Source organism: Hippoglossus stenolepis, chromosome 15, assembly GCF_022539355.2.
Source record: "Hippoglossus stenolepis isolate QCI-W04-F060 chromosome 15, HSTE1.2, whole genome shotgun sequence".
Taxonomy (NCBI): Eukaryota; Metazoa; Chordata; class Actinopteri; order Pleuronectiformes; family Pleuronectidae; genus Hippoglossus; species Hippoglossus stenolepis.
Window position 1 is genome coordinate 23,720,789 of NC_061497.1, and position 26,313 is coordinate 23,747,101.

The window sequence follows — 26,313 nt, forward strand, 5'->3', positions numbered from 1 at the left end:
ATCCGGCCGCTGATGATTGTGCAGAGGTGACAGTAGGGGGAGGTAGTGAGCAGCGAGGGGGAGAAGAGAGACGTGTAATTGTTCTTCCTCCTTTTCTTCCTCGTCTTTATCAGCAGCGGCTCTCGCGGAGTTATTACCTCTCCACATTACGCCGCTCCGTCTCTTTCATGTTCCGAGGAGGCAAATCAAAGATGGCTGCAAGATCACAGGAAAAGCATCGCAGGAGGAAAAACATTTTCATTTTTCTTTCTTGTTCACGTTTGAATCTTCTCACACTGGAAACACCGACTGAGATCAGAGCCCAGCAGCTCTCTGCTGGAAATCACTATCAACGCACATTTACAATTTACAACCTGGAAACACACTCAGCTGCAGGATGTTACACACGTAGAGATAAAAGTCATTCGGAAGAGTTTGATCTGATAGATTATTTCCTTCTAAAGATACAACGTGTAACAGTTCTTCATTAAAAACAACCAGACCTGAGTTATACACTCTGTTGACTTGTGTATTTATCTTAAATGTTTCCAACAACAAATCGACAATTTGATTCAAGATATCAGGACGTTACATTTTGTCGCCTTTTTAAATTGCATCACATCTTCACCGGTGGCTTCGTCCGTCGCTGCTTTAACGTCAACAAACGTACAACAAACGTAATAAATCAATTTCCTCGATTTTCAATTCAGACGCTGCACCGTAACAACCCCAGGAAAATTATGTCTTCTGCTACAAAAACAGTAGAGGGCAGTAAAAACCCTTCTTTGAAAATGCTGCTACTGTGTTTTTGTTCACCTCATTCTCTGTTAGGTTTGCAGTTTTTCTAACAAAGGATGAACGTCATGATTAAAAAAAAAAATCTGTAGCTGTTAATAAAACAGCAAATGTCTTCGGTAACCAGGAGAAAATAAAGATGGACGAAGCATCTTCACCTCCTCCTGTTCGAAAATGAAACTAAAATATCCTGAATACAGATGCAAATATCAGGCACTGAGGACCTATCCTGCAGCCAGCCACCAGGGGGCGATATAGGCAATGCATTTTTTGTTTTAGTCAGTCCCGATGTTTCTTTCAGTGTGTAAATTTAGATGCTATCTCTTCACTGTCGCTCCAGACAAAACTTTTATCACTTTACATCTTCATTAAAGTATTAACATCGTTTCGTGGCACAAACCAAGTCATTGTCTTTTCCAGCGTCTGTTTTCGAACTGATTCTGATCTGAATGAAAACTCAGCTCCTCCATCGTCCAGGACTCGCTGCCAGACTCCAGCAGCAGCTGAACTCACATGCAACTGGGGCAACATCTGCATCTCTGCTCCTTCAGGGACCCGGCTGAGGATGATCCCCTGAATGTGGGATCAGGGGCAGAGTCAGAGCTTCAGATGGCAGATGGACGGAACTGTGCCAAACTCATAAGTCTTTAAAAGCCTCTTTGTATAATGTAACACTCCAAACTGAAAAAAAAAAAAAAAAGCCCCACATTAAATATTAACTAACGACTCGAGAGAGAAAGTACGAGAAGCTGCTGAGGCCGAACCAGATACTTCACTCGCTAATAAATCTGCAGGACAAAGCATTAACACATGCAAACATAAATATACTGTTTATATAAACTCATACGTTTACTCATTAGGGAACGTCATTCAACTTACAGCTGAGGCGTAACACTGCATGTGTACAACCATGAGAGCGTGTGTATGTGGTTCAATGAGTGAGAATGTATATATGTATTTATGTGTGTCAGGCTATGTACTGTATGTGTGTGGTTGAGTGATGGACTTTAAATAAGATGAGATGAGAAGTCCTTTATTTGTCCCACAATGAGGAAACAGATGAAGCGTCTTCACTTCCTCACGTTCTCCAAAAGTTAAGCCCAAATACCTCGGACACAGGTGCCGCCATCTTGCACTTTTAACCTCTACTTGGAGTGTGTGCAGTAGTGACCGTGGTTTAAAAGTCCCGCCCATACGTGTGCTCGAATCTGAAAGATACTTGAAACGGAAACTCGGAAGGTGGAGGATCTTCGCAGTGGCACCGGCAGCCTGGTGCCTCTAGGTGGCAGCATGTGGCACCACGTCCACTGAGGAGTTTACGAGATGAAAACGAACTGTGGCAGCTTCTTCCTGACGAGCAAAGTGAGAACAAAAAAACATTTAATCCTTTTCTCTTCCATTTTCTTCCTTTGCCCTGAAGCCTGAAGTTCTGCGGGGAAATTAATAAGCTGAGGGGTTGAAACTGTGAACTTTGAGGGCAAATCGTTTTTAGAGCTCAGCTTATTAACGTTCACCTGCTCCGAGCGTCATTGATGGAGTCCAGCACCTGAATTTGTGCGATCATTGGGGTCAGGGCCCGGCAAAGCTAAATCTAACAGCGGGAAAAGAAGAAGACATCATAGAGGCCGTCGTCCTTCAGGAGACGGAGAGCGAAGCTTCAGCAAGTTAATTGGAAAGTTTTTAAAAAACATCACCTAACAAGCAAAACTCCGCGGCGCCCTACAGTTGAGTTCTGGGATTATTAAACCTGCACCTCTGACCTCGGCTTCCTGCTCCTCAGGCTCCTTGTCATTATTCAAACAGCTCCGACCTTCAGCCACTGCGAGTAAAGCAGCTTCCGCCGGACTCTTGACCACCGGGTCACGACCCATAAGGGGCTCGGAGATCAGCCGCCCTCCGCACGTCGGCTCCAGGAGGCCCGACCCGCTCCACCCTCGCTGTTTTGTAATGAGAGTGTGTTTTGATGTTTTCTTCCCGGCTGCTGAGACGGAGCTGGTTTCATTCTGCCTCGGTCTTGGCCCTGTGGACCCTCGGTAGCCTGAAGCTACTGCCTGTAGCTTGCATCAGCCTTTGGGCTCCAGGGTCGGCTCGCATGCTATGGAGCCTCTGTAGAAACGTTTGCCCTTGGGAGAGTTCCCTCCCTCAGAACTGCCTGTGAGGACTTTTAATGCCTTTTCCTTTTTTCATGTACTGGATCATTTTTCATTGAAGACAGACGGGGGGGAAGGGACGAAAGAGAGAGAGAGCGAGCGAGCGAGAGCGGTAACAGGCTGCAAAGATCGCAGGACAATTTTGAGCCCAGCGAGTAAAACCAAGCCGATTGATCCCATTGAGAAAAGTGTCTTTCTGCCCTGAATTGAGGAAAATCTTGGTCCTCAGTTTTGTGTCTGTGGGGATTGAAGGAGGCTTGTTCTCTAAATGGAGCTCAAGCACCGACACAGGTCGAGGAGGTCGTGACGTTGTGAGTGAGTGTGTATGTAAGATGTGTTAATCATGTGCGTCAGGTCGAATGTTAACGGGTTCAGGTCTTAATTTGACTTGGAGATAACAGCAGGAAACGGGCCTGAGCCTCCCAGGACGATTCCTCCCAGCTGTTTGTTTCTAAATTTGTACGTTTGAGTATTAATATATTATTAAAGTATTAAATATTCATCCTCACAAACACTGAGGAAGGTTCCACTCTGCTCCGACTCTATTTTTCACTTTTATTATTTACTAAACTGAAGCAATCCCTCAGTGACATGGAAATCCTGCACCTCTGGTTCCTTGTGTCCATTAACGAGCAGCAGAATCGAACCCCCGGTGTGAAAACAAACATTACTATAAATCTAACCTGTAGTAATTGGCAGCGCTTGAGGTTTGTTTGCTGATTCACGCTGAGCCGTTAGAAATAGATTTCTAGGAATCGCTCTCCGATATTTGCTTTGAGGAAGTTTGAGTGGCAGCTCTGAGGCGGCGGCGAGCAGGAGACATATTTCAGAACTTCAGACCCACTCATCTGTCAAGACCCATAAAAGTTTACTTGTTTTTAATTGCGGTAACAACTTTTAGCACAGTGGCAGTAATGACAGCATCATTGTGTGGCTTCTATGACGACCTCACATTATCGGTTAATGTTGGGGGGATTGTGCAGCATCGCTCGACCGTCTGAGGCCAGTTTGAGTTTTACTGCAACACAAACAGAAAACCTGGACTAATGGTTCAGCTCTTGAGAAAATGTCAGTCCTCCGGGGGAAACTACCTGCGTGATCTTCATCTTTATGTTTCGTCAAACCTGTTGGGGTCGTAAATCCTCCCCGACAGCCTCCGACTCCCCGGTCTTTTACCTCCAGCTCCGAGTGGACACCGTTAAGCCGTAATAAGACCATAAAAGACTCTGCAGAGTTACTGCGAGAGCGGGGGGGGAATTTATTCAGGGAGGCAGTCTGCATTTCATGGTTTTATCTGGAGTGAATAGGAAATGTGCTGGTGTACGAGTGGCCAGTGGATTCCTGTCAGCTGACCACGTTAAGGAGATGATGAAGAGTCCATTAAACCCTCTGTGTGTGTGTGTGTGTGTGTGTGTGTGTGTGTGTGTGTGTGTGTGTGTGTGTGTGTGTGTGTGTACATTGGATTTTAAACAGAGATAAACTGAGTAAACACTTTTAAATCACAGTTTTGAGGATTCACCGTCATGTCGGTGTTTGCTTTGTTTAATTTGTTTCATCGTCAGGTGAATTCTCATTGGTCCTCGTGCACGTGCACGTGCGCGTCCATCCATCTCCACCAGGGAACGCACTGACCCCGTGTGGTCGTCCTCGTGCAGCACACGTTACGTGGCTGCGCTCATTGTTCGTGTCGACCGCAGGAATCAGGTATTAAATGATTCAAACCAAACTTCTGGAAATGTTCCTGAACACGACAGATTATATTACGGTTCTTTTTAAAATGGCTCCTGCACGTACGTACTGCAGAGCTGCAGTCCGTGCACCTCACACCTGACCGACCTCAGGGTTCGAGGACATCTACCACAGTCGTGACATAACTCCAGGCCTCGGCGGTCATGAAGCCAGATTAGATTTGAGGCGTGGCGGAGGGAAGGCTCGCTCTCTCTCGTCCCGTGCGCTCCGGGCGCCTGCAGCCGGCGCCGCGTCCTGACAAACGAGGTGCGTTCCAGAGCGGTGGCGAAGCCGTTTGCAAAGATCCCAGCAGCCGTGGTTTGATTTCCAAAGGCAGATGTGTATCAGGGACAGGCAGCGTCCTACAGGCAGCAGAGCTCTCTGTCTTCATCCTCCTCGACACCTAATGGACCATCTGTGTGAGAGGAGACTGCAGTTAGAGCTAATGCAGTCATAACATCCAGCAGGAAGCAGAACCAACAGCATGATGGCGTCCTGTCATCACTGATGGAAGAATCTACTCTGAGGTGACTTCACTGTCGTCTGAGATCTGTTCGTGTGAAGCAGAGGAAGGTGACGACATCAGCGTCTTATATAATGAGTCGTTCCTCTGGAAGCACCTGAATGAACGAGAACAGTCACGTGAAGAATCCAGATTCATCTAGAGGAGAGAGGAGGCTTCACAACTACAGAACCTGGACCAACCTCTTCAGGGTGAATTAACATTTTAATACAAATAGCAGTAACGAGGATTTCTGTTCTTTAAACACTAATATTCAGTTTTATTCTGTGATTCACATGAACAATATGTTGTTTGATTCACACGGTTCCGCCCTGTTGCTTTTTGTTTCGTAGTTATCGGCTCCGCCGGTGGAGTCGAGGCCTGAAGCCGAGTCTGGTTCCATCACTCTTTTATTCCACCTCTGCCAAACCTTTAAAAGCTGTCATTTCTTTTGACTCGTTCAGATCGAATCAAGCGACGGAGAAGGGTTAGGGTTAGGGTTAGAGATCCTCGCTTTGTCCTTCACGTCCGTTTGTTTCACAGCTTTGACTCGGAGCAGCTGCAGAGGAGCTGATGAACACGTGACACAGCCAACGCCAACACGGCGAACACGGCGAACACGGCGAACACGAGACACATGTTCGTGTTCTAATTGTCAGGACGGATCTTTTTATTTTCGTGTACACACTCTGTTGTCGTTTGCCCTCATTTGTGCTCGTGTCTGCCATATGGCTCATTAGCATTATAACAGGCACTGATGGAACGGGGCGCACTGAGGACGTCACCAAAAGTTAATGAAGGAAAATTCACTGTGGATCCAGGCCAAGTTTTCAGATACGCACACAAATGAAAATGTACATTTCTTGTAGACAAAGTTTCTCCATCGTGTTTTGTGAATGTTCTGCTCGTGCTCAGAGTTTCTCCTCTGTGTTTTACGGGCTAATATAATATTTACATGGATCATATGTAATATAAATAATCCAGTTTGTTAAGTATTATTTCATAAGTTCACCCGACGTCTGCGGGGATTGGCTGCGACTCCCTCTGCCCCTCGAGGATTGGATGGATATTTCAGAATTAATCACCAACTGCTGTTTGTTTTAATATAATATGATAATGTATATCTTACTGTAATGACAGCTCCCAAAAGTGAAGCCACGTGTATGTCTCGTGGCCCCCTGGTGGCTGGCTGCACTGTATAAATGCCAACTCCTCCATGTTAGCAGATGGGACACGGACGAAACTAAAAAACCTATAAGTGGATGTAAAATACATTTTTGTCAGAGGTAGTTTCTATCTCACTGGTTAATTTGGTTCAGGCTCTTCTGGTGAAAGGATCCTGAGCGTCAGGAGGGTTTTAAATTAAAAAAATCTCATCTTCCTCATGCAGTAACGAGACATTTTTGTCTTATATTCTTTTTCTTTTCTTTGAGAAGAAGTTTAATTGTCTGTTAGCGCTGCAGGCTCCTCGTCCATCTCCTCCCATCAGCCCACCCCCCCATGCTAAATGTGTTCAGTGGCTCGTTGTGCTTTGTTCTACCCAGATCCTCCTCCAGCTCTCTTTGACCTGCTGTAATGAGATGGAGGACGGCTAAATATATTTCATGATAATGTGCAATCTAACCCCGAACACCCCCCACCACCGCATGGCTGACACCTCCCCCAGGCCCCGTCCAGTCCCAGACGGACCCTCGTACGTTTCACCTTCATCCTCCTGCTTTCTCTTCTGGGTTTAACCACCAGGGTGATTGAAAGTAAATCAGAGAAAAAGAAGTGAGGAGGAGGGAGAGAGGCAGATGGAGAGAGGAGGGAGGAAGAGGAGGGATGAAGGAGGTGAGGAGAAAAGGTCTGGGAGGATTTTGTCTGCAGGAGCAGATAGAAGAGCAGGTCTGTGAAACTGAAGTGAAGGTCGTACGTCTGGATTCTGACCTGAAGTTATTTACTTTCACTCTCGTTGCCGCCTCAGACACAAATGTTTGTCATTTAGTTGGTAAATGGATGAAGATGCTCCGCAGGCAGTCGGGGGGCAGCAGGCATTAGACCTCCTCCTCCTCCTCCTCCTCCTCCTCCTCCTCCAGCCTCTTCAGCAGCCTCTCTCAGGAGGTGACCTGAGGCCTAATGGGACTCTTTGTATTTAATGAAGAGCTGCAACCAACAGAGAGGAAATAGGTTTTTTACCTTAAATGCTCTTTTTCTGTTGAAGAAACCACACAAATAAGTTACATTTCTAAATAACTCGAGTCATTTTCACACATGAACTCTGTTAAATAGTGTTCTCCTGTGAAGAAGCAGCAGGAGCTGCTCCAGATTCCTCATCAACACGTCCGCCCGCTCACTGGGAAGCTTCCATGTTGCTAATAAAGCTGCAGGAAATGTTTCCTCCCACTCTTTCATCTTTTGAGATGATTAAACTCTGGAATATGGTTGAACTGACAGGTTGTGAATGTGCAAACACACAAAGTCACTGTTTGTATCGTCGTCCAGAAAAATCCCCACGTGAGCTGTGAAGTTTAATGTGAACGCTGCTTTTTAGGTTTACGTCCTCGTCAAAGTAAAACAGCCTCAGAGTTTGTGTCGACGGTGCTGAAACGAGGAGGGATTTACAGTAACAGTGTGTGTGTGTGTGTGTGTGTGTGTGTGTGTGTGTGTGTGTGTGTGTGTGAGTGTTTGTGTGTGTGTGAGTGTGTGTGAAGGGTTGACAGCCCTTGTGAAGAGTGTGTTTAAGGTGGCGGTAGTTGTGGTCTTAATGGCCCGGTGCATTTTCCCAGAGGAGAGTTTTTGGAGCAGATGGTTGGTTTGGTTATCGACCTGAAAGAAAAATACATCAGAGGCTCCGCGGTGGTTTAAACTGCAGCCGTCGCCTCCTGCAGGAGCTCGACAGCCTCGACAGCCTCGACGTCTGACTGACGGAGTCTGTGCAGAAGCTGCAGCTGCCTGGAGACGTCACTATGTGAATACTAACGATTGTTTTGTGTGGCAGTAATTGTGACCCTGTGTTTCAGTAGCAGAGGTTTAACGTTGTCGTATCTCCTGTGAGTCTTCAGCAGAGACGTCTCACACAGGAGCATGAATGGAAAACATGAAATCCAAAGCCACACAATGCAAACACAACCTAAAAATTAAAACTAAAACTCAAAACTAATCATAAAAAACTTGAGATCAACTTCGAGTTTTGTTGATTTTAATTTATTGACGTGAATCTGTTTTGATTAATGTCAAAGTAAAACAGTTAACGATTCGTCATCATCTGCGTTTCCAGAATTTAGGGAATTTTGCTCCAATTGTCATTAAAAACACAAGATGGCGACGCCCATATTCGTAATATTTCATCTTTATTTTTGCACAACGTGAGGATATAGAGATGCATCTTTATTTACAAGGTTCATGCATCAGAATTTAATACAGGTTTAATGGTGAGCACAAATATTGATATTATTTGTAGTATTTTCTACAGATGAAAGCAGGTTAGCATAGTTTATTTGTCATATTTTTATAAGTGTTCGGATCCGTTCCTGCTTCAGGCTGCGTCCTCATTGTTTTCTGATCAAACATCGCTTCACTTCTCTCATTTTTCATGAATTCCGTAGACGGCGTCCTGCGAGCGAGCGGTCGTTCCATCAATCACCTGGAAATAGAAACCCGGTGATATGCAAACATTATCGTCAGCACCTTTCCCCTCCTTCATTTTTTAATAATACAGTTTTATAAACTTCCACGGCCATTTGTGCCCCGAGAGCCAGCGAGCAATAAATCACCGGATCACTGGAGCTGCAGTATTTCACTCTGTGTATTAGTATGTGGCTGCGGTGCTTCACCTCTGCAGGAGCTCACACTACATACGTTCAGTAAACCCTGGGAAAGGTGGGATTTGTGTGACGGCTCAGCAGCAGCACCCCCTCGGCTCAGTAATATGTCTGCAGGTCCCATAATACTCTATTTTTCCCATAATGCCCGTAACTCGCTGCCACCAAACGACTCAGGTCTGGAGAAGCAGAATAACGTCTCGGCAGCAGATGGGCTGAACGCTCGGTTTGTAGAGTTTATAAAGACGTTTAATCTTTCCTCTTCAATTTCTCTTCTTTTATTTACTCTCCTCACTCGGGGCGTTATTCTTTACCCACCATGTTTCTCTCTCCGCCCCCACTTTCTCTCTTTCTTTTACTCTCTCAATCTGTTCTTTATCAGCGGCGCTCGCCCACTGACACGAAATACAGCTAAGTGAGTCTTCACGAGGCCGAACAGCTGATTCATCCTCCTGCACGCTTCACAAGATCAGAAAGAGACATGGGTGACAAAAGAATCAGAGAGAGGGACGAGAGCGAGGGAAGATGGGAAGAAAGGAAGGAAGAGGAAGGAAGAGGAAAGGGGACAGAGGAGGATGCAAAAGAAAGAAAGTAAATGGATGTGGATGAGCAATGAAGGTCTGAAGGAAAGGAAAGGAAGGAAACAAGGCATTAAAAAGAAAGAGGAATATAAGAGAAGGGAGAAGGTGATAAGGGGAAGGAAACTAGTAAGGAGGGAGGAGAGAAGTAAATGTGCAAAGTGATGAGGGAGGAGATAATATGAGAGAAGGAATGATTGAGGAAAGGAGAGGTAGAGGATGAACACAAGGCGAACAGGAAACAAGGGATGGAGGATGAGGAAAGAGAAGAAAGATGGGATGGATGAGGAAACAGAGGAAGGAGTGAGAAAGAAGAAGAGATGGAAAACTGACTAAAGATGAGAAGAGGAAAAAAGAGGCGTGAAACCAAGTAAGACAGGAAGGAAAAGGATGAATAAAGAAAATGAGAGAAAGATGACAAGAAGAGGTGAGGAACTGAGAAACGAGAGGATGAAAATATGTGAGGTTAAACAGAGAGAGAGGACGGGAAAGGAAATGATGCAGTGGAAAGAAAGAATAGAGGGAAGAAGGAAAGGAGAAGGTGCGACGCCATGAATGGGACACGAGGAGAGAGGTGAGGAAAATACCCGACAGACAGGAGGTGGTGGAGAGAAAGGATAGATAGAATAACAAGCTGATGGAGGAGAGAGAGAGGAGGAGAGGAAGTGTTAAAGGCAAGGTGAAAAGAGGGGAAGCATGGAAAGGGGAAAGTCGTACAAAAGAAGGATGGAGAGAAAGTAAAATTTGAGGAATAAGAGAGAGAAAAGAAGGGATGGGTGAAGAAAAAGAGGAGGAGAGAACGATTATCGTTGAAGGTCACATTCTGGAAACAGATGAAATCTTTACAGAGAAGAACGAGGAATCATATTTTGGCTGGAGGAAGTCGGAATAAAACCCGGGATGAGTTTTTATCGATCTCTGGTTTGCACTCGTTTATGAGTCAAACAGAGAGAGGGAGGGACGGAGGTGTGGAGAGCAGAGCGGTGAAAGGCGAGCGCGGAGGCAGAGCGGGCGTCTAAATGCAGGTGGTCTTTATCGATCGCAGTCTGCCGGCTCCTCATCGACTGAGGACTGATTACAGCAGAGTTAAGAAGCACATGGAAGTCCCTCCCCCCCCCTCTGTGACCATTACCGCCTTTAAAAATGACTTCATGAATACGCTGCTCCGTCTCGTTCCTGAGAGGCCGTCGAATCGAGCACAAATGCACGTACAGATGTGTTAGTCGTCACATCTGTCTAACACACATTAGCCTGTCGACAGAGCTGAAGGTAAAACATCCCGGACTCGAACGTGGGGTGGAGCTGAGGTATCAAGGTCCCACCCACACACGCTCTCGACCAATCGTGAGTCAGTGTCAGCTGTCAATCTTTTTCACATCATCTAATTAAAACCAAACAGATCAGAAAACACTTGATCAAACATCCGTGAGATAACAACGACCTGAAACCACAGAAACCGTCTCTGACAAACATTTATTTAGGAGCTCAGTTCTCACGTAGGAGAAGCAGATGCTCGGTGGTTGATTCCTCAGAATCTAACATCTGGCGAGAATCTGCCTGAAACCACCTCCAGAGGTTTTGAATCATCTGATCACAATCTGTTTCTCAGGCTACTTAGAGCCGTTTTGATTGGATCAGCTCAGGACGCATAAGGAGGTGAGATGTAGGAGGTTAATCAGGATGTTCCAGATGTTCCTCCCCCCAGAGAAGCTCTCCAGCTCCTCCTGGGTGATCCCAAGGCCTTTCCAGGCCTCAGGGGAAATATAATCCCTCCTTCAGATTCTAAATCCATCTCTGGGGTCTAGTCCCAGTTGTGCATTTCTGGAAATCGTCCAGTGGAACCCGTCCAGGAAGCATCACGATGAATCAGACGACTGAACAAGCAGAAGTAACTTGATTACACCTCAAGGATATTTCATCTAAACGTACAAACTGACGTGTAGAATTTAACGTTGTCACTTTTCAAACGTTTTAACGAATACGACATCAGTGTTTCCGTTAATTATCCGGACTGTAGAGATCACGATGTCACACCAAATTTATTTTACGGCGTTTGCTTAGCTGTGTGCAGCGCCACTTGCTCGCTGGTGCTATCGGTCGTAACATTTTTACCGTCCGCTGTCACTCAGAATCGAGTGAGAGCGACAGCCGTGTGCGTCATGATGTGAACGAGACGTTATTTGTTGGAATGTTTTTCATATTTTTGTAACCAAAGCACGATACTGGTTTACTCAGGAGGCAAACTACGGCAAATGGTCTGATGTGCTTCTGTGTATTTTCAATCCAAACATGTCGTTACACTTTGAATTTAACTCCCCCTCCGCTACATCAGAATGAATGTTTGAATTTTAAATTTAAAGTGCCAGCTCTAGTAGAAATGTGCTGAGAATTCACAACACATTTTTTAAATTGATTTTCAGTATTTTTTTTTAATGCTTCTTCTGGCTTTTACTTCACTTCTTTTTTTTAAATTGATTTCGGAAACGCGAGTGCAGCTTCAGACGTATAAACATAAAATAAAAATACATAAAAATAACAGTGGCTCAACGTTCAACTGTGACTGTTTTAATTATTCAAATGTCCGCGAGTTGATTTTCACTCTGAAGCGACGGGAATGAAAACGAGCGGCTGCCTCGAGGGGAGAAAATCAATCTAAAGTTCAGTTTGCTTCGCAGGATAGTCGGCGCTGATGCAAAGTATATACCAGTCATAGTTAATGGGCTATAACATTAAAGTATAATACTTCATTATGAGATGAGGTGGAAATTACACCTCCGAGACCTGAACGCACCTTTCATCAACCTTTCCCTGCTCTGCTTCACTGTCGTTTGTTTTTCTGTGCGCGGAGGAAACGTCTTCTAGAGGTTTTCTGTGAGTTTTAATCAACCTGATGAAGTCACTGATGTAAAGATAGATTCAGATTAAACATGTACAGAGACTCGTTTTCTTTATATCAAACCTTTATTGTGTGGAGTCCCTGCTTTGGTCTATTTTTAAAAAATCTCAGTGTTTATTAAATTGTTTGTAGCAGCAGGAGCTCGACTTCCACACTCGGCCGTAAATAGACGCTGACGCACGATTGTGTTAAACTCTGTGAAAGTGAAAGTCAACAGACTTTATTTATTTCCTGTTTCCTGTGACGTGTGATTATTTATCTTCTGGATCGTGTGATTTAAGTTTGGTCGACAACACGTTGAACTCACTAGATCGACAACAGCTCACTAATGTGAAGCCAAATCATCTGGCTCGCCCTCTGGTGGCTGGCTGCGGTATAGGTCTTGAACTTCTCCATGTTAGCAGATGGGATATGGACCTAACTTAAAATAAATCTTTTCCCATGAAGGTTTCTATAATTTTTGGTAGTTTTCACTCTATTATGTTTCTGATAAGTTTGTTTTTTATTCGATGATTTAAAAACGAGCGCAGACGTCATGATTGACAGCTGAGACGACTCCTGGTGGATATTTAAGCTTCATATTTCTACAACTAGAGGAAGTGGAGACAAATTGTCCTTCTATGTATTGTTGAGAGTAGACGATGTCACAAAGACAACATTGATGAATATCAGATAATTAGAAGTTGAAAAACAATATATTTTGTCCACTTACTTTTGGCCAGGTCATATACAGTAATTAAAACATATTCTAATAAAATCCATCTTCATCTATTTGTTTCACACGATTCTCCGTCTGCAAAGTGTGTTGTCGTGTCTCCGTTTGTTCAGTGAGAGACACTCATTAAAATATGTGTTTGCTGCGAGCGTTCACACACCATCACATCAACATGTTGGTTTCAGGACGCACAAAGAGCAAATGAGTGAACTGAGGCAGGTTCAACACACACTGACACACACACACACACACACACACACACACACACACAGACACACACTCACACCCTGCCTGGCTAATCAGCTTGGCCCAACACTCTTCAAGTGGACGTCCCCTGCAGGCCTATTTGCAGAGGAATATCAAACGTCCTGCTCACTATCATTCTTTCCAATTAGAGGCTCAGGACTTCATTACTGCCCCCCCGCAGGCTGCCAGCTCGTAACGCAGACAGACAGACAGACAGACAGACAGACAGGCAGGCACACAGACAGACAGATGGACAGAGACAACATCTCTGTAAAATGCATTCAGCGGCGTCCGTCTGTCTCTCTCTGACTTCCTGTCCCTCATCGCTGTGTCATCTCGACTGCATCAGCTCGTCTCCTCTCTTTGTTTCTCCTGTGAGAGCAGTCGGTGATTTCCCTTTTCTGTGTCATGTGATCAGTATTCCTGCCGCCGGGGATTCACCGTGATGACGAGCGGAAACATGCAGAGGAAGAGTAAAGACACAGAAACTAAAAGAAACCTGTTGTTTTCAGATCTTCACTGAAAGACAAACGTAAAATGTCCCAAAGTATCCCAGACACGGGCGCCGCCATCTTTCTGTTTTCACCTCATCATCAAATAACTTATTGAAACCAAACTGATTTGGTTTGAGTGATAATATCAAGGAGGCCACAAATACATGTGATCATATTAGAAACAGAAACAGAAACAGCAACATATGATTTATACATACCCCATAATAACACAAATGTAAGATAAGATAATTCTTTATTATTCCCACAATGGGGAAATTTGCAATATTCTAAGAAGCAAGAGTCAAAAGTACGGATCAGTTAGTAATAATAAGTGAGGAAATAGAAAAATTATAGAAAAATATGAATGGAATAAAAACTAAAATGTCTATTTTACTTAATTACTGCTTACTTGTTGTCCCCATAAGGAAGAAGAGTGAGCATGGACACACACACACACACAGTCATCATCATCATCATCATCATCATCATCATCATCTCCATCACTCTTATTCAGAACTATGAGGTAATCAGTCAGCACGAGGGACAGAGATGATTAAAGTGACTCCAGTAGAGATCATCATCATCATCACCATCATCATCATCATCACCATCATCATCATCATCATCATCACCATCATCATCCCCACACCTCCTCTTCATCACTCGTCCTCAGAGACACACGAAGCTCCTTCACTCTCCGTCCTGTCGTTGTTTAGTCCTCACGTGTCAGGGAGCGTTTCATTATTCAGAAGGTCACACGCTGACGCAGACTTTTATTGTATCTGTTGACTGAATTAAAGATGCTTCTCATAACAGCGACAACTGAACAACTGTGGAAGAAGCACGTGAATATGGAAAACTTTCACTTTTAAAACCACCTGCGTGTGACTTTGTATTCACAGTCTCCTCTACTGCTCTGCAGGTCCTCACAACAAGGGGGAAACATTTACTGTGAAATGTGACTTCTCGGAGCAGGACTAATGCAATCTGAAGGAAAATCTGTGCAACTGATCGAATACATTTAAAGAATGAGCCGTTTTTCAGATGTAAACTCACAAAATAGTGTCTGGAGATTTTCTTGCAGCCTCCTTTTACTATGAGGCTGCAGGAGAAGATCCAGAAAGTGTCCGGAGACACTGACTCAGACGTTTGTGTTCTCGAGTCTTCAGCGCAGCATCACGTGCGAACCTGTGACGACCTGACAGACGTTCATCCCACATCAAGCTTTCTGCTATTAGAATAAAACAACCTCTCACATCTCTAATCCAACTCCTCGACCCGAGTGCTCGCTCCGACGCGTCCTGACAAACTTCCCCGTTATGATTCGGACAGTTGATCCGAGTCAGACGTCGCTCTGTAATCACCCACACCACCGGCGGTGCCCTCACAGAGACGTGTGTCCCCCTTGTTTTCCTGTTGTCCCACCCGGGACGACAGCCTGTCAGTCGTCTCAGGCCGTGGACGCACGCTGCAGCTGACACCGTGGACGGCTGCTGTGTATCACCGGGGCCACAGCGGCGGTTGTTAAAATGTCTCTCGCCGATCACTGTCACTCCGGCTGCCGAGTCTCTGCTGCTCCGTCAGCATATTTAGGCAGGAGGTAAAAAATAGAAGGAAGTGATGCGACCCCGGGCGAGTGATTTAAATTCACCTGCACTGTGGGGAGACTGTTGGTGGCTTGTCACGTTGTTCGGGCTGTAATCTGCCGCCTGCTACTGTGTGTGACGAGTGGAGTCTGTCACCGGGATGCGTCTCTTTATTTGTTCTGACCTGCTCCCTCACATTTCCCTTCTACCTCCTCTCCTCCATCTCTCTTTCCTCTGTTTCCCTCTTTCTTCCTCTCTCCCTTTGATCTGCCTCCTCTTGCTCGACTCGCTCTAATCCGACGCGTGCACACACTGTCTGACGGACTACACTCACTGTTGAGGTGGAGAATCGCTCGCTGTTATAAAAGCCGCTGCTTTCCTTCAAGCATTCGGGGGAGAGAGGCCAAAGGGTCTCAGCAGGGAGTGCTGGCTGTTTATTAGAGCGGGCCGCTGGCTGCACCTCCAGTCGGACTGAAATACGGAAAGAGGAGAATATTATACAGTCTGCAGCCGAGAAAATGAGAGCGATCAAATTATGGAATGAGGGGAGAGGGATAATAGGGGGCAGAGAGAGAAACATATGAAATGGGTGAGCGTTTAACTCGCTGGTCCCGCGGGGCCTTGGGAGGCAGCGCTCTCTGTCTTCAGGATATTGCAGAGTCACCTGCAGGAGGTTCAGTTGTGATGACTGGGCCCAAAAGTGCAAAGTTTTTGCTGTGTTGGAAAAGAAGCTGAGTCCCTGCAAGAACTCAGTGTTCCCGTCTCACCACATAGTGTGGATCCATTCAGTGGAGCTGAGGATGGGGGGGGGCAAGGTGGTGGCACATCGGTCCCACACTTTGGTCCTGATCGAATCGTCAGGACAACGAGAAGACATGAATATCGACTTTAATGATCCTTTAAATATTAAATATCAACCACGACAAATAAGAACTTTAATTCAAATGAATGAAACTTGTTTAACGTGTCAACATGTGAGTCGATGAGGAAGATAAATGTTGACACACTAATCGACATGTGATGGTAAATGTTTTATGCTGCACACACGTTAACATGCTCACAAGCTCAATGTTACATATTAAACATTCAACATTCACATGCTATCAAGTTATCTGCTACAGAATAAATGAACGTTAGAATAAGAACAAGCTCCATATTACATAGTTAACATGCTAACAATGTTACATACTTAATAATGTTGAACAGGCTACTGAGCTAAATGTAGTTTGCCTGCTCCTACATGTTATTCACTAGACGTAGCTCACAAGCTAAATGTTACGTAGCCGACTAAACATTGTTCATTCACATGCTAACGAGTTCATTAATCATATTTGGTTGCAGTTGGAAGTCAGGCCTTGGAATCTGTGTCTGTGTCTTCAAAGTGCTCAGAGAGTTGAAATGTCGTTACTCACCCGTTGCAGTGGAGGTGGGGACGGACTGAAGGGAAGTGGGGGACACACAGTGATGGTAAATTACAAGTCACGACCGGAGACTGCAGAACACGATGAACACCACAGAATCATTTTAATCTAACACCAGTGTGAGAGGAATATCCTCCGACGGGATGCGAGCGGGTCAGCGCTCATGATTTCACACGCCAGCCTCCAGCTGCACAGATCCCAGCTCCTGGTCGGGTCCTCGCTGACGTCTGTGGATTATATTAGAGCTGAATATGGAGACGCACGTGTCAGTGGTGGGTAATTGCCTCCAGCAGGACTTTGTCTATTAGCGTTATCGTCACTTCACACAGTGTACAGGCTGCATTATGCAGTTTACAGTAAATTAGTTACAGTGAGCGGTGGAACTGCACATGCTGATCCAGCTCATATGTGACGGGGGGGGGGGAAACGTGACATAAATATTCATGGGTGATCCTAGAACGTGTGAATACATTTCAACACAGTTTACTGTAGAACATCTCTGTGTACTTTACTGAACAGGGACTGAAGAGCTGATCTAACAAGAACATATCTCCTCTCTGCTTTAAACGTGCAGAGCCTTGATGTGTGTGATCACAGTGTTGGGTCTGCTGGAGACGTCTCTGCTCTCTGAGGGAACCAAGCAGCAGCAGGGACTTTAAGCTCCTGTCACAGGTCCCATCTCAGTCCTGCTTGTTTTGGCCCATCCCACCAGAGCTTCCTCCAACTTCCACCCAAACAGCTCTTCTGTTCTCAAGCACCGATCCTCCCCGACCGGTCACACACCGCCTCCTCTTCCCCTCTTCCTCTTCTCTTCCCTCTTCCTCTTCCCCTCTTCCTCTTTCCCTCGTCCTCTTCCCCCTCTTCCTCTTCCCTTCTCCCCTCTTCCTCTTCCTCTTCCCTCGTCCTCTTCCTCTTCCCCTTCCTCTTCCCTCTTCCTCTTCCCTCGTCCTCTTCCCCTCTTCCTCTTCCCCTCGCCCTCTTCCCCTCGCCTCTCTTCCTCTTCCCTCTTCCTCTTCCCCTCGTCCCCTCTTCCTCTTCCCCTCTTCCTCTTCCTCTTCCTCTTCCTCTTCCCCTCGTCCTCTTCCCCTCGTCCTCTTCCCTCGTCCTCTTCCCCTCTTCCTCTTCCCTCGTCCTCTTCCCCTCTTCCTCTTCCCCTCGTCCTCTTCCCCTCTTCCTCTTCCCCTCTTCCTCTTCCCCTCGTCCTCTTCCCCTCTTCCTCTTCCCCTCTTCCTCTTCCCCTCGTCCTCTTCCCCTCTTCCTCTTCCCCTCTTTCTCCTTCCCTCGTCCTCTGCTCACAGGATTCACTCGTTCACTGATCTTTGTTAAAGTTCTGCTCGGTTCCGTTCCTCCTGTGACCTGTTCTCTCCCAGCTGCCTCTTCATGCACCTGCCTCACTCGTCCTAACACTGTCCTCGTCATATCCTAAAGTCCCTGAACTCATCCAGTCCCTGTTTGTCCCTGAACTTTTAACACAAACATACTTAGAGCTACAACATAAAGAGGGAATAAGTATCACAAGTGTCCGGCTGTGAGACAGAGATAGTTTATAAAGTCTGCTTTGGGTAAATGTTTGAATTATTGATGTTTTAAAGCTCGAAGCTATAAATCTGACCCACGTTACAGTTCGGTGGTGACTTGATTAAGAAAACATAAAATAAATGAGACTGTTGTTCCTCATGAAGAATGAAAATAAGACTCAACGTTTAACTCACAGGATGTAGATGAAGAAGGCAAGGAGACACGGGGAGGCAGCAGCGCCCCCTGGAGTCCCAGAAGACAGTTCTCTGGGGTTTGTTTGGTGATTTAAAGGATGAACCACAAAGTAAAAGTTCAACGACTTCGATCACAGAACCAGGAGAAGAGAAGCGTCTCCACCTGTAGTCGTCAGTAAGAGACGAGTTATTTATCCCACATGGACGAGCCCGAGTTCCACTGTGGTGGAGCTGTGCTCTGCTCCGGAGGAACCACGGCGTTGTAAACATCTCCAGACGTCAGAGAGTCGAGCATTAAACTCGGTTTAATTTAACAAACGCTCGAATGTGTCTCCCCTCGTCCAGACTCTGTCCAGCTGCTCCAGCGTGATTTAAATAACGAGAGCTGCTCTGCACGTTTCACATCGTGTTTCCTTCATCGTGACACTTACTGTTTAGTCTTACTTTGATATTTAAGATGAGTTATCCAGATTTCATCATTTTGACGTCGGGATCCTGTTGATCTTGGTTTTGTGGACGAGATTTGACTTTAACTGATTCTGAGTTGACGTGGAAACAGTGGCTGAAGTTGGTAGGAGACGTTTATCAGAACTTATCACGGCAGGAGTTTGCTTGAGGATCAGTTTCAGTGGTTGTTGTTTTGTCTGAATACTTGAAACGTATTAAAACAGGATGGATGTTTGATGAAGGTGCTGCTCTGGTCGGTGGAGGGATTCTACCTTGCCGAAATAATTTATGGATTTTGATGAAAAAGTCTGACGTGTTTTGGTGATTGATATATTATTTATTTAGATTATTTCATGATGTCATAATCAGTTTTTCCAGAGTCAGATGATTTCTGTTGAATCAAGATGTTGACATTTTAACTATAAAAGATGTTCTCCTTGTTCTTATAATTTAGTTCATGTCTTTGTAAAGTGTCGTCGTTGCTCCGAGCTGCAGGTTTGAAATGATTCAAATAACATGTTGTCCTCATTATATTCCATCTGTGTGTTCTTGCTTATTAAACGTGTTTATCGATGAGGCCGAGGAGCCGCTGTGCTCGCTGAGTGGAGCCGTATAGATCAGCTGAGACTCAGAGATTATGTTCATTGATCAGACGCACACACACACACACACACACACACACACACACACACACACACACACACACACACACACACACACACACACACACGCCTCCCGTCTGACTGTGTGTTTCTGTGATTTCAGGGGCTGAAGGAGCCGTGTTCAGCAAATCAGTGGAGACGCCGCACGTCAGAGCCGAGCCGTCCAAAGAGCTGCGGTGAGTTTTGTTCTGTTAACACGTGAACATGTGAAGTAAATACACACGTGAACATGGACTGACACATTAAACATGTTTAATGTGATGCAGTTAAACAGTTTAACCAACAAATCACTTCTCACACAACATGAACACACACTCTCAGCTGTTGTGTTTGATCTGTGTAGAACTTACACAACTGTCAACAACTTGAAAGTTTATTTTTCAAGTTAAACTGACTAAAATCTTTGGTTTCAGCTTCTAGAATCAAAAGTTTTTCTCTCTTTTTTTTATAAAATTGAATATTAATAATAATAACTTTAGTTTTTATACACAAGATGTTAAGCCAGTAAATCAGGAACATAATTAGAGGATCAATCATCACAATCTTCCATAGATTGGGTTGCAGCCTTCGACCTGTTTGTCTACTGAACTGATTCAAATCAGTTTTCAAAAACACGTAATTGACAGAATTAAAACTATTGCAAAAAAAGATTCATATAAGAAACATGACGTCTTCAGTATGTTATTATTTTCTAAGGTTCCTTCTGGTGTCGTGAATTAAATAAATATTCAGTTTATTTTTCTGCTTTTTACAGATTTTATTTAACAACAAAAAGTATAAAAATCAAATTTTCACACAAACAGTTGAGTCTAATCACAGAAACATTGACATTATTGGACCAATATTTGAATTTATGATGCGTGGCCGACTGCTGAATCACTGACGCTTCACTAATGTGTTCGTCAAATGTATTTATTGGCTCTTTTTTCTCGATATAATTTGGCCCAAAGGAAAAGTTTGTACTGTTTCCAATTTTAAATATTTAGACCCGATGAGATTTATTATTTTCTGCACAGAGACAGAAGGTCGTCTGTCCGTCATATTTAATCAGTCACACTTCTGGAAAACAACAATATCGTGGATGAGACACGTATTTTAACTTTTTACGTCATTATGAATCTTCGTGTTTTTCATCCTCTTGACTTTGTCCGACTCAACTAGATGAAGAACGTTAAAGATCTCAGCACCTGAAAGAGGCACAATGTAAATCTATGAAGTGCTGGAAAGAGCAATGCCTCGTGGGTAATTAACTCGTCGGTCCAGTGACGTCTGAGATTATTGGCTCCATCTTTTGCCAATAGATGCATTACCCCTCCTCATCTTCACCCCCCCCCCCCTCTTCATCAGTCTCTCTCTCTCCGTCTGCAAATCACCATGAAAATCAGCAGAACATCAGAGCAGCTCGTCCTGTGTCGTGAGGAAATGAACGAGGGAGGAGGAAGCGTGAGATGAGAGAGGAAGCACAGAGAGCAAAGATTTGGCTGAACAGACATCAAACGGAGGGAAGATGTGATGAAGAGGAGGAGGAGGAGGAGGAGGAGGTTGTGTTTGTAGACGGACTTTGGGCGTTTTGAGGTGACAACAGAAGCTGCTGAGTTAAAACACGTCTTTCTTCAGTTCTACATCATTTCATCTTCACCCATTTTCAAATGAGCCAGAAACACATGGAGGAGGAAGACGAGGGGGAAATGCATGAAATGAATCCGACACATGTTCCTGTTGGTGTGAACGAGTCGGACCCGACAACCTGCTGCTGCTTCACAAACACTAACAACACAACATGTCTGAAGTGTGGATGTGTTGTTCTGAGATCCGAACTCACAACTCTGCTCTGATTAGTTCTCTCCTCAGGACTCAGTGGGCGGCAACGGGGTGTGTTTGATTGACAGCTCCCTCGCTCTGCGGTGTATTAACTTCTGTCTAACCTGAGATAAATCCCAGCTCGGGTCCGCCCACCTTCCTCCTGAGCAGACGTCTAATCAACCAGAACAACTGGAAACATCTGCGTGTGAGGGAGTGAGGTACCTGAATACCACAGCTGCTAACCACCTTTATATAGAGCGACTGATTCAACCTGAGCTTTAACGCCCTGACTTTCTCTCACTTGGTTTTTAATCCTCTTGGCACCGAGCCTGAATCAGGTTTGATCAAATTAAGCAGAAACCTCAATCCTGACCCACAGTGTGATCACCGGAGAACCGGGTCCGGCATCGAGCACAAGGACGAATCGACCTTTATGATTAGAAAACAAGCTCAATTACCTCAAGATGAATAATTAACCTCTGCAACAGAAACAAGCTGAGATGCTTATGATTAATGGCAGGAGTGTGTAGCTGCACGCACACACACACACACACACACACACACACACACACACACACACACACACACACACACACACACACACACACACACCTGAGAGATAACCGGAATAAATATGTGAAAGATAAAGGAGTTGAAATGAGGAGTGAAGAGTTCCTCACTTCCTGCAGGAGCTGAAAGTTTTCACATCATAAAAAGTTTGACACAGTAGATTCTCGGCCGCTCTCTGCTCGAGTCTCTCTTTGTGTTTTTTTAAGCGCTCTGCAATCTGAGCATTGAGATTGAATCTGTCCGACTCGAACAGCAGGAGACGGAGCTCAGAATCATCCAACACCAGCAAAGTGTCCACAACATGTTCTCACAACTGAGAAGAAAGAAGCTGCGACTCCACTGAGATCCTGTTCTGTTCTTTCTCTACGTGTTCGTATTCAGTCATTTCTAGAACAGATGTGTTGCTGTTTTTACTTTTAATACTATGAGTAGTAGTAATAGTACTACTTCATGTTAAGTAACCAGGTAACATCGGTCCAGGGACTTTATATAATCTAAATAACGTTTATCTCTTCTTATAGATAATTATTTTATTCATTTGCAATAAGAAAAAAACAGAAATCAACTGAACAGAAGTGAGACGTGGTGGTGTCCCATCCTTATTGCTGTTGCCTAGCAACAGAGCTGCAGCTGGACACGGCGACCAAGTTTTAAAGGTTTTTTAACGTATGTACCTTGAACTGTTGCGTTGAGTCGAAGCGTGACGCGCGAGTATCGGACGACTCGTCGTGTGCCGGTGAATTTACCTCCCTGCAATGAATCATGGGAACATTGACTTCAACTCTTTCTTCTTCTTCTCGTCTTCATCTCTGCTCTTGATTCATCTCCTCTCCCACCTGATCCTCTTTTCCTCTCCATCGTCACCTTCCCCTCATCTCTTCCTCCTCTTCTGACCTGATATGACTTTTTCTCCTGAACTGACTCTATCTCCTTCATCTCACACCATCCTCTTCATCTCCTTCATCTCTCTTCTTCATCTCCTTCATCTCACACCATCCTCTTCATCTCCTTCATCTCTCTTCTTCATCTCCTTCATCTCACACCATCCTCTTCATCTCTCCTCTTCATCTCCTTCATCTCCTTCATCTCTCCTCTTCATCTCCTTCGTCTCACACCATCCTCTTCATCTCTCCTCTTCATCTCCTTCATCTCCTTCAACTCTCTTCTTCATCTCCTTCATCTCAAACCATCCTCTTCATCTCCTTCATCTCTCCTCTTCATCTCCTTCATCTCCTTCGTCTCAAACCATCCTCTTCATCTCCTTCATCTCTCTTCTTCATCTCCTTCATCTCCTTCATCTCATTCGTCTCACCATCCTCTTCCTCTTCGCCTCTTCTTTTACTCTCCTCACATGTTGTTTCCTTTCAGTTCTAGTTTTGTTTCCTTCACATTAATCTCAGATTTTAGTCTTCTCTAGTTGAAGTTTCTTTATCTTTTAAATCCAAACATTTACCTGCAAAGATCCACATGAGAAGAAACCATAACTGCAGTAGGAAAGAAAACGAGTCCAGAAAACCAACAGTGTCCTAAAAAATGATTGTACATCATAATACATCAGAACAGAGGAGATCAGGACTCAGGAGGCCCATCTCCTTCCCTGCAGCTCCGAGCATCATCAGAAATAAAAAGCATAAATAACAGGTGGAAAATTATCTTAATAGCACAGCATCTGTGCTCGGGTTGTGTTCATCCTCCTCTCCTCTCTGTCGTCTCTAATGTCACAGCCGCTCCTTTCTTCTCCCCCCGCTCGGCCCTCGTCCTCCACACCTCCAGCTCACACTGATCCCTGTAATTGAGAGGATGGCGTGTTCCCCAGCACAGCGCTCAGGTCGTCCGCCACAGAGCCGCGCAAAGCAATCAGCTTCACCCGCGCCGGCCGAGATTGCCATTTAACCTATGATTTGCTGCGTGGCACGACGGGAGCCCATTTCAGCTCTCCATAGTTTATGTATTTATAACGGCAAACTGTTCTGCACTGTGTTCACACCGTTTGAGAAAGAAAGTGGCAAATAGTTTAAAGAAGGCGCCGTCGCCCAAGGTCGAAGGAGTCGCACGCAGACGGGAGAGTAGAGAGAGCTGCTCGCAGGTTTCAGGGTGAGCGAGCTCGCAAATTCTGTCGTGTCAAAAAACTCCAGTGTTTACTGAAGGCGGCCGACGCGAAGAGGACGCATGGAAAGTTATTAACCTGTGACTCCAGCTGCAGATATGAAGCTCTGCCGAGAAAAGGAGAGCGGATAAGAGGATGTAAAGAAGAGAGGGAACGAGAAGGAGACCACGAGACGTTATTGATTGCTGAGGGGAAATGAGGTCGTGGCTGCAGTAAAAATAATGTGTGACGACCAAAATAGACGCAGGGATATGATATTAAAACAGGTAGACAGAAGGTTAAAGTACGTGAATATATTTCAACATTAATAGTAAGAAAACTTTAATACGGACATGCTTTGCTTTTTAGATTCTAGTACGTGTACTGGTTTCACTGTTCTTCGTTAAATCTCCATTTTACTGTCAAAGAAAAGTAAAAAGAACACGAGACAAAGCTGCAGCAGAGAGGAAAAATTTAAATGATTTAACCATGTGGGAGAAATATTTCATCGCCCGACTCCCTGAGGAGCAAACCTGAGAACGAGGGAGGATGAAAGAGGAGGGAGGCCGAGGGAAGGAGTGATGCAACAGTTTGACTCCTCATCCACAACCTCTTCACAATATCAGAGGGACGTCTCACTCTTTGTCTGGAGCCTTGAACAAAAGCCATCAAATTATAAAACCAAGTTTTTATTTGTTTCCTGTTATTTCCTCGATTGTCATTTGACAAATTGTCTCCGCTCATGTGTCTGTCGTGACTCGGTTCATCATGGCCGTCAACTAGGACATTGAGATAATGTCGCCAAGTGTTTTAAAGAAAGACTAAAATGTGACTGAAATCATATTTCATTTCTTCTTGTATATTTGCACTGAAGTCTGAGTCCGTTTTTTTTTCAACTTCTCCGTCTAGTTAATTAACAGTGGATATAAATTACTTATGCAAATAGTTGTTCATCATTAAATATTGAGTGTTTTACAGGCTGATACAGTTTGTAATAATTTATCACTGAGCACTTTAATGTCTCATTATAACAAAGAGAATATGGTGATTGTTTTCATTTGTGAAGTAAAACTTTGATATTGAAGAATCAAATCATGAGCATCATAACAGATCAGTTTCTTCTGCAGTTTCCGTCTCTTTGTTACAAGCAAATCAAATATCAAACGTTCATAAACGGTTTCTGATAAAATGAAGTATTATCAGACAGTGACGATGTTTCCTGTCTGGACCTTGAACATCTTCACCTGCCTCTGAATCAAAGTTCTCAGTCCTCCAGACAAAAGCAACATGTGTGACGTCGGAGAGAATATCATGTATTTTACACACAGCTGCCGCAGTGACAGGGAGACAGGACGTCTACAGAGACCTCCTCCTCCTCAAGTCTGGATCCACTGAAGCGTTCTGACACCTGCTTCCTGTTCAGATCGGCCGGTGGAGGTGAAGACGTGAAGAGGAGTGGGCTGGTTTTTAATCCTCGTACAGATATACAGATATGAAGTGTTCCCAAGTCTGATCGGCTCCATCCACGCCCCCGGTCATGGTGGTGGGCCCTGGCATGTGGGTGTGGTCTTGTTGGTCTTGTGGTCGTGTTGATATTAGAGGTATTTCCTCTGGTCCTCAGTTTAAAAACCAGCGTCTCCTACAGAGCGAACGCAGATCGAGTCCATTCCCATTGCAGACATTGTTATTGGGTGTAGGGTTTGGATCTAAGTACCGTGGAGGTTCTCTGTGAAATGAAATCAACTTTTCTTTTGAGGATCATCATGTCGAAAACCTGCTGGTGTGTGTCCACAGTCAAAACCTCTTATTTTATCTAATTAATGAACAGTTTATTCTCTCCCTCATCCAAACATCCAGTGAAAGCAGTGATCGCTGACTGCTCTGTCTGTGTTCCCAGGCTGGAGTCTCCCACTCGCTCCCTGATCATGGAGGCTCCGAAAGGAATCCAGATCCTGGCCGAGGCCGGGGACATCCAGGCCATCTGCAGGAACGAGCTACGCCTGGAGTCCAAAGATGGAGAGGTGCGTCCTCAACCGACGTCTGCTTAATTCAGCTTTCTGACCCAAATTATCTTCATCAACCACATTGTCTTATTATTCAGACACAGTTTTTTTGAAGTCTCAATCCCTTTCTGAGTTCA

General features: G+C 44.8%; 1 protein-coding gene across 3 annotated transcripts in view; it reads left to right on the forward strand.

The window, feature by feature from the left end:
• Positions 1–26,313, forward strand: part of sgcd (sarcoglycan, delta (dystrophin-associated glycoprotein)) — a 117,732-nt gene that overhangs the window by 85,740 nt on the left and 5,679 nt on the right. For all 3 annotated transcript variants that reach the window (XM_047343645.1, XM_035178680.2, XM_035178681.2), the window contains exons 6-7: positions 19,818–19,890; positions 26,071–26,194. In XM_047343645.1, coding sequence (XP_047199601.1) covers positions 19,818–19,890; positions 26,071–26,194 — 197 coding nt within the window. The remainder of the gene's footprint in view (positions 1–19,817; positions 19,891–26,070; positions 26,195–26,313) is intronic.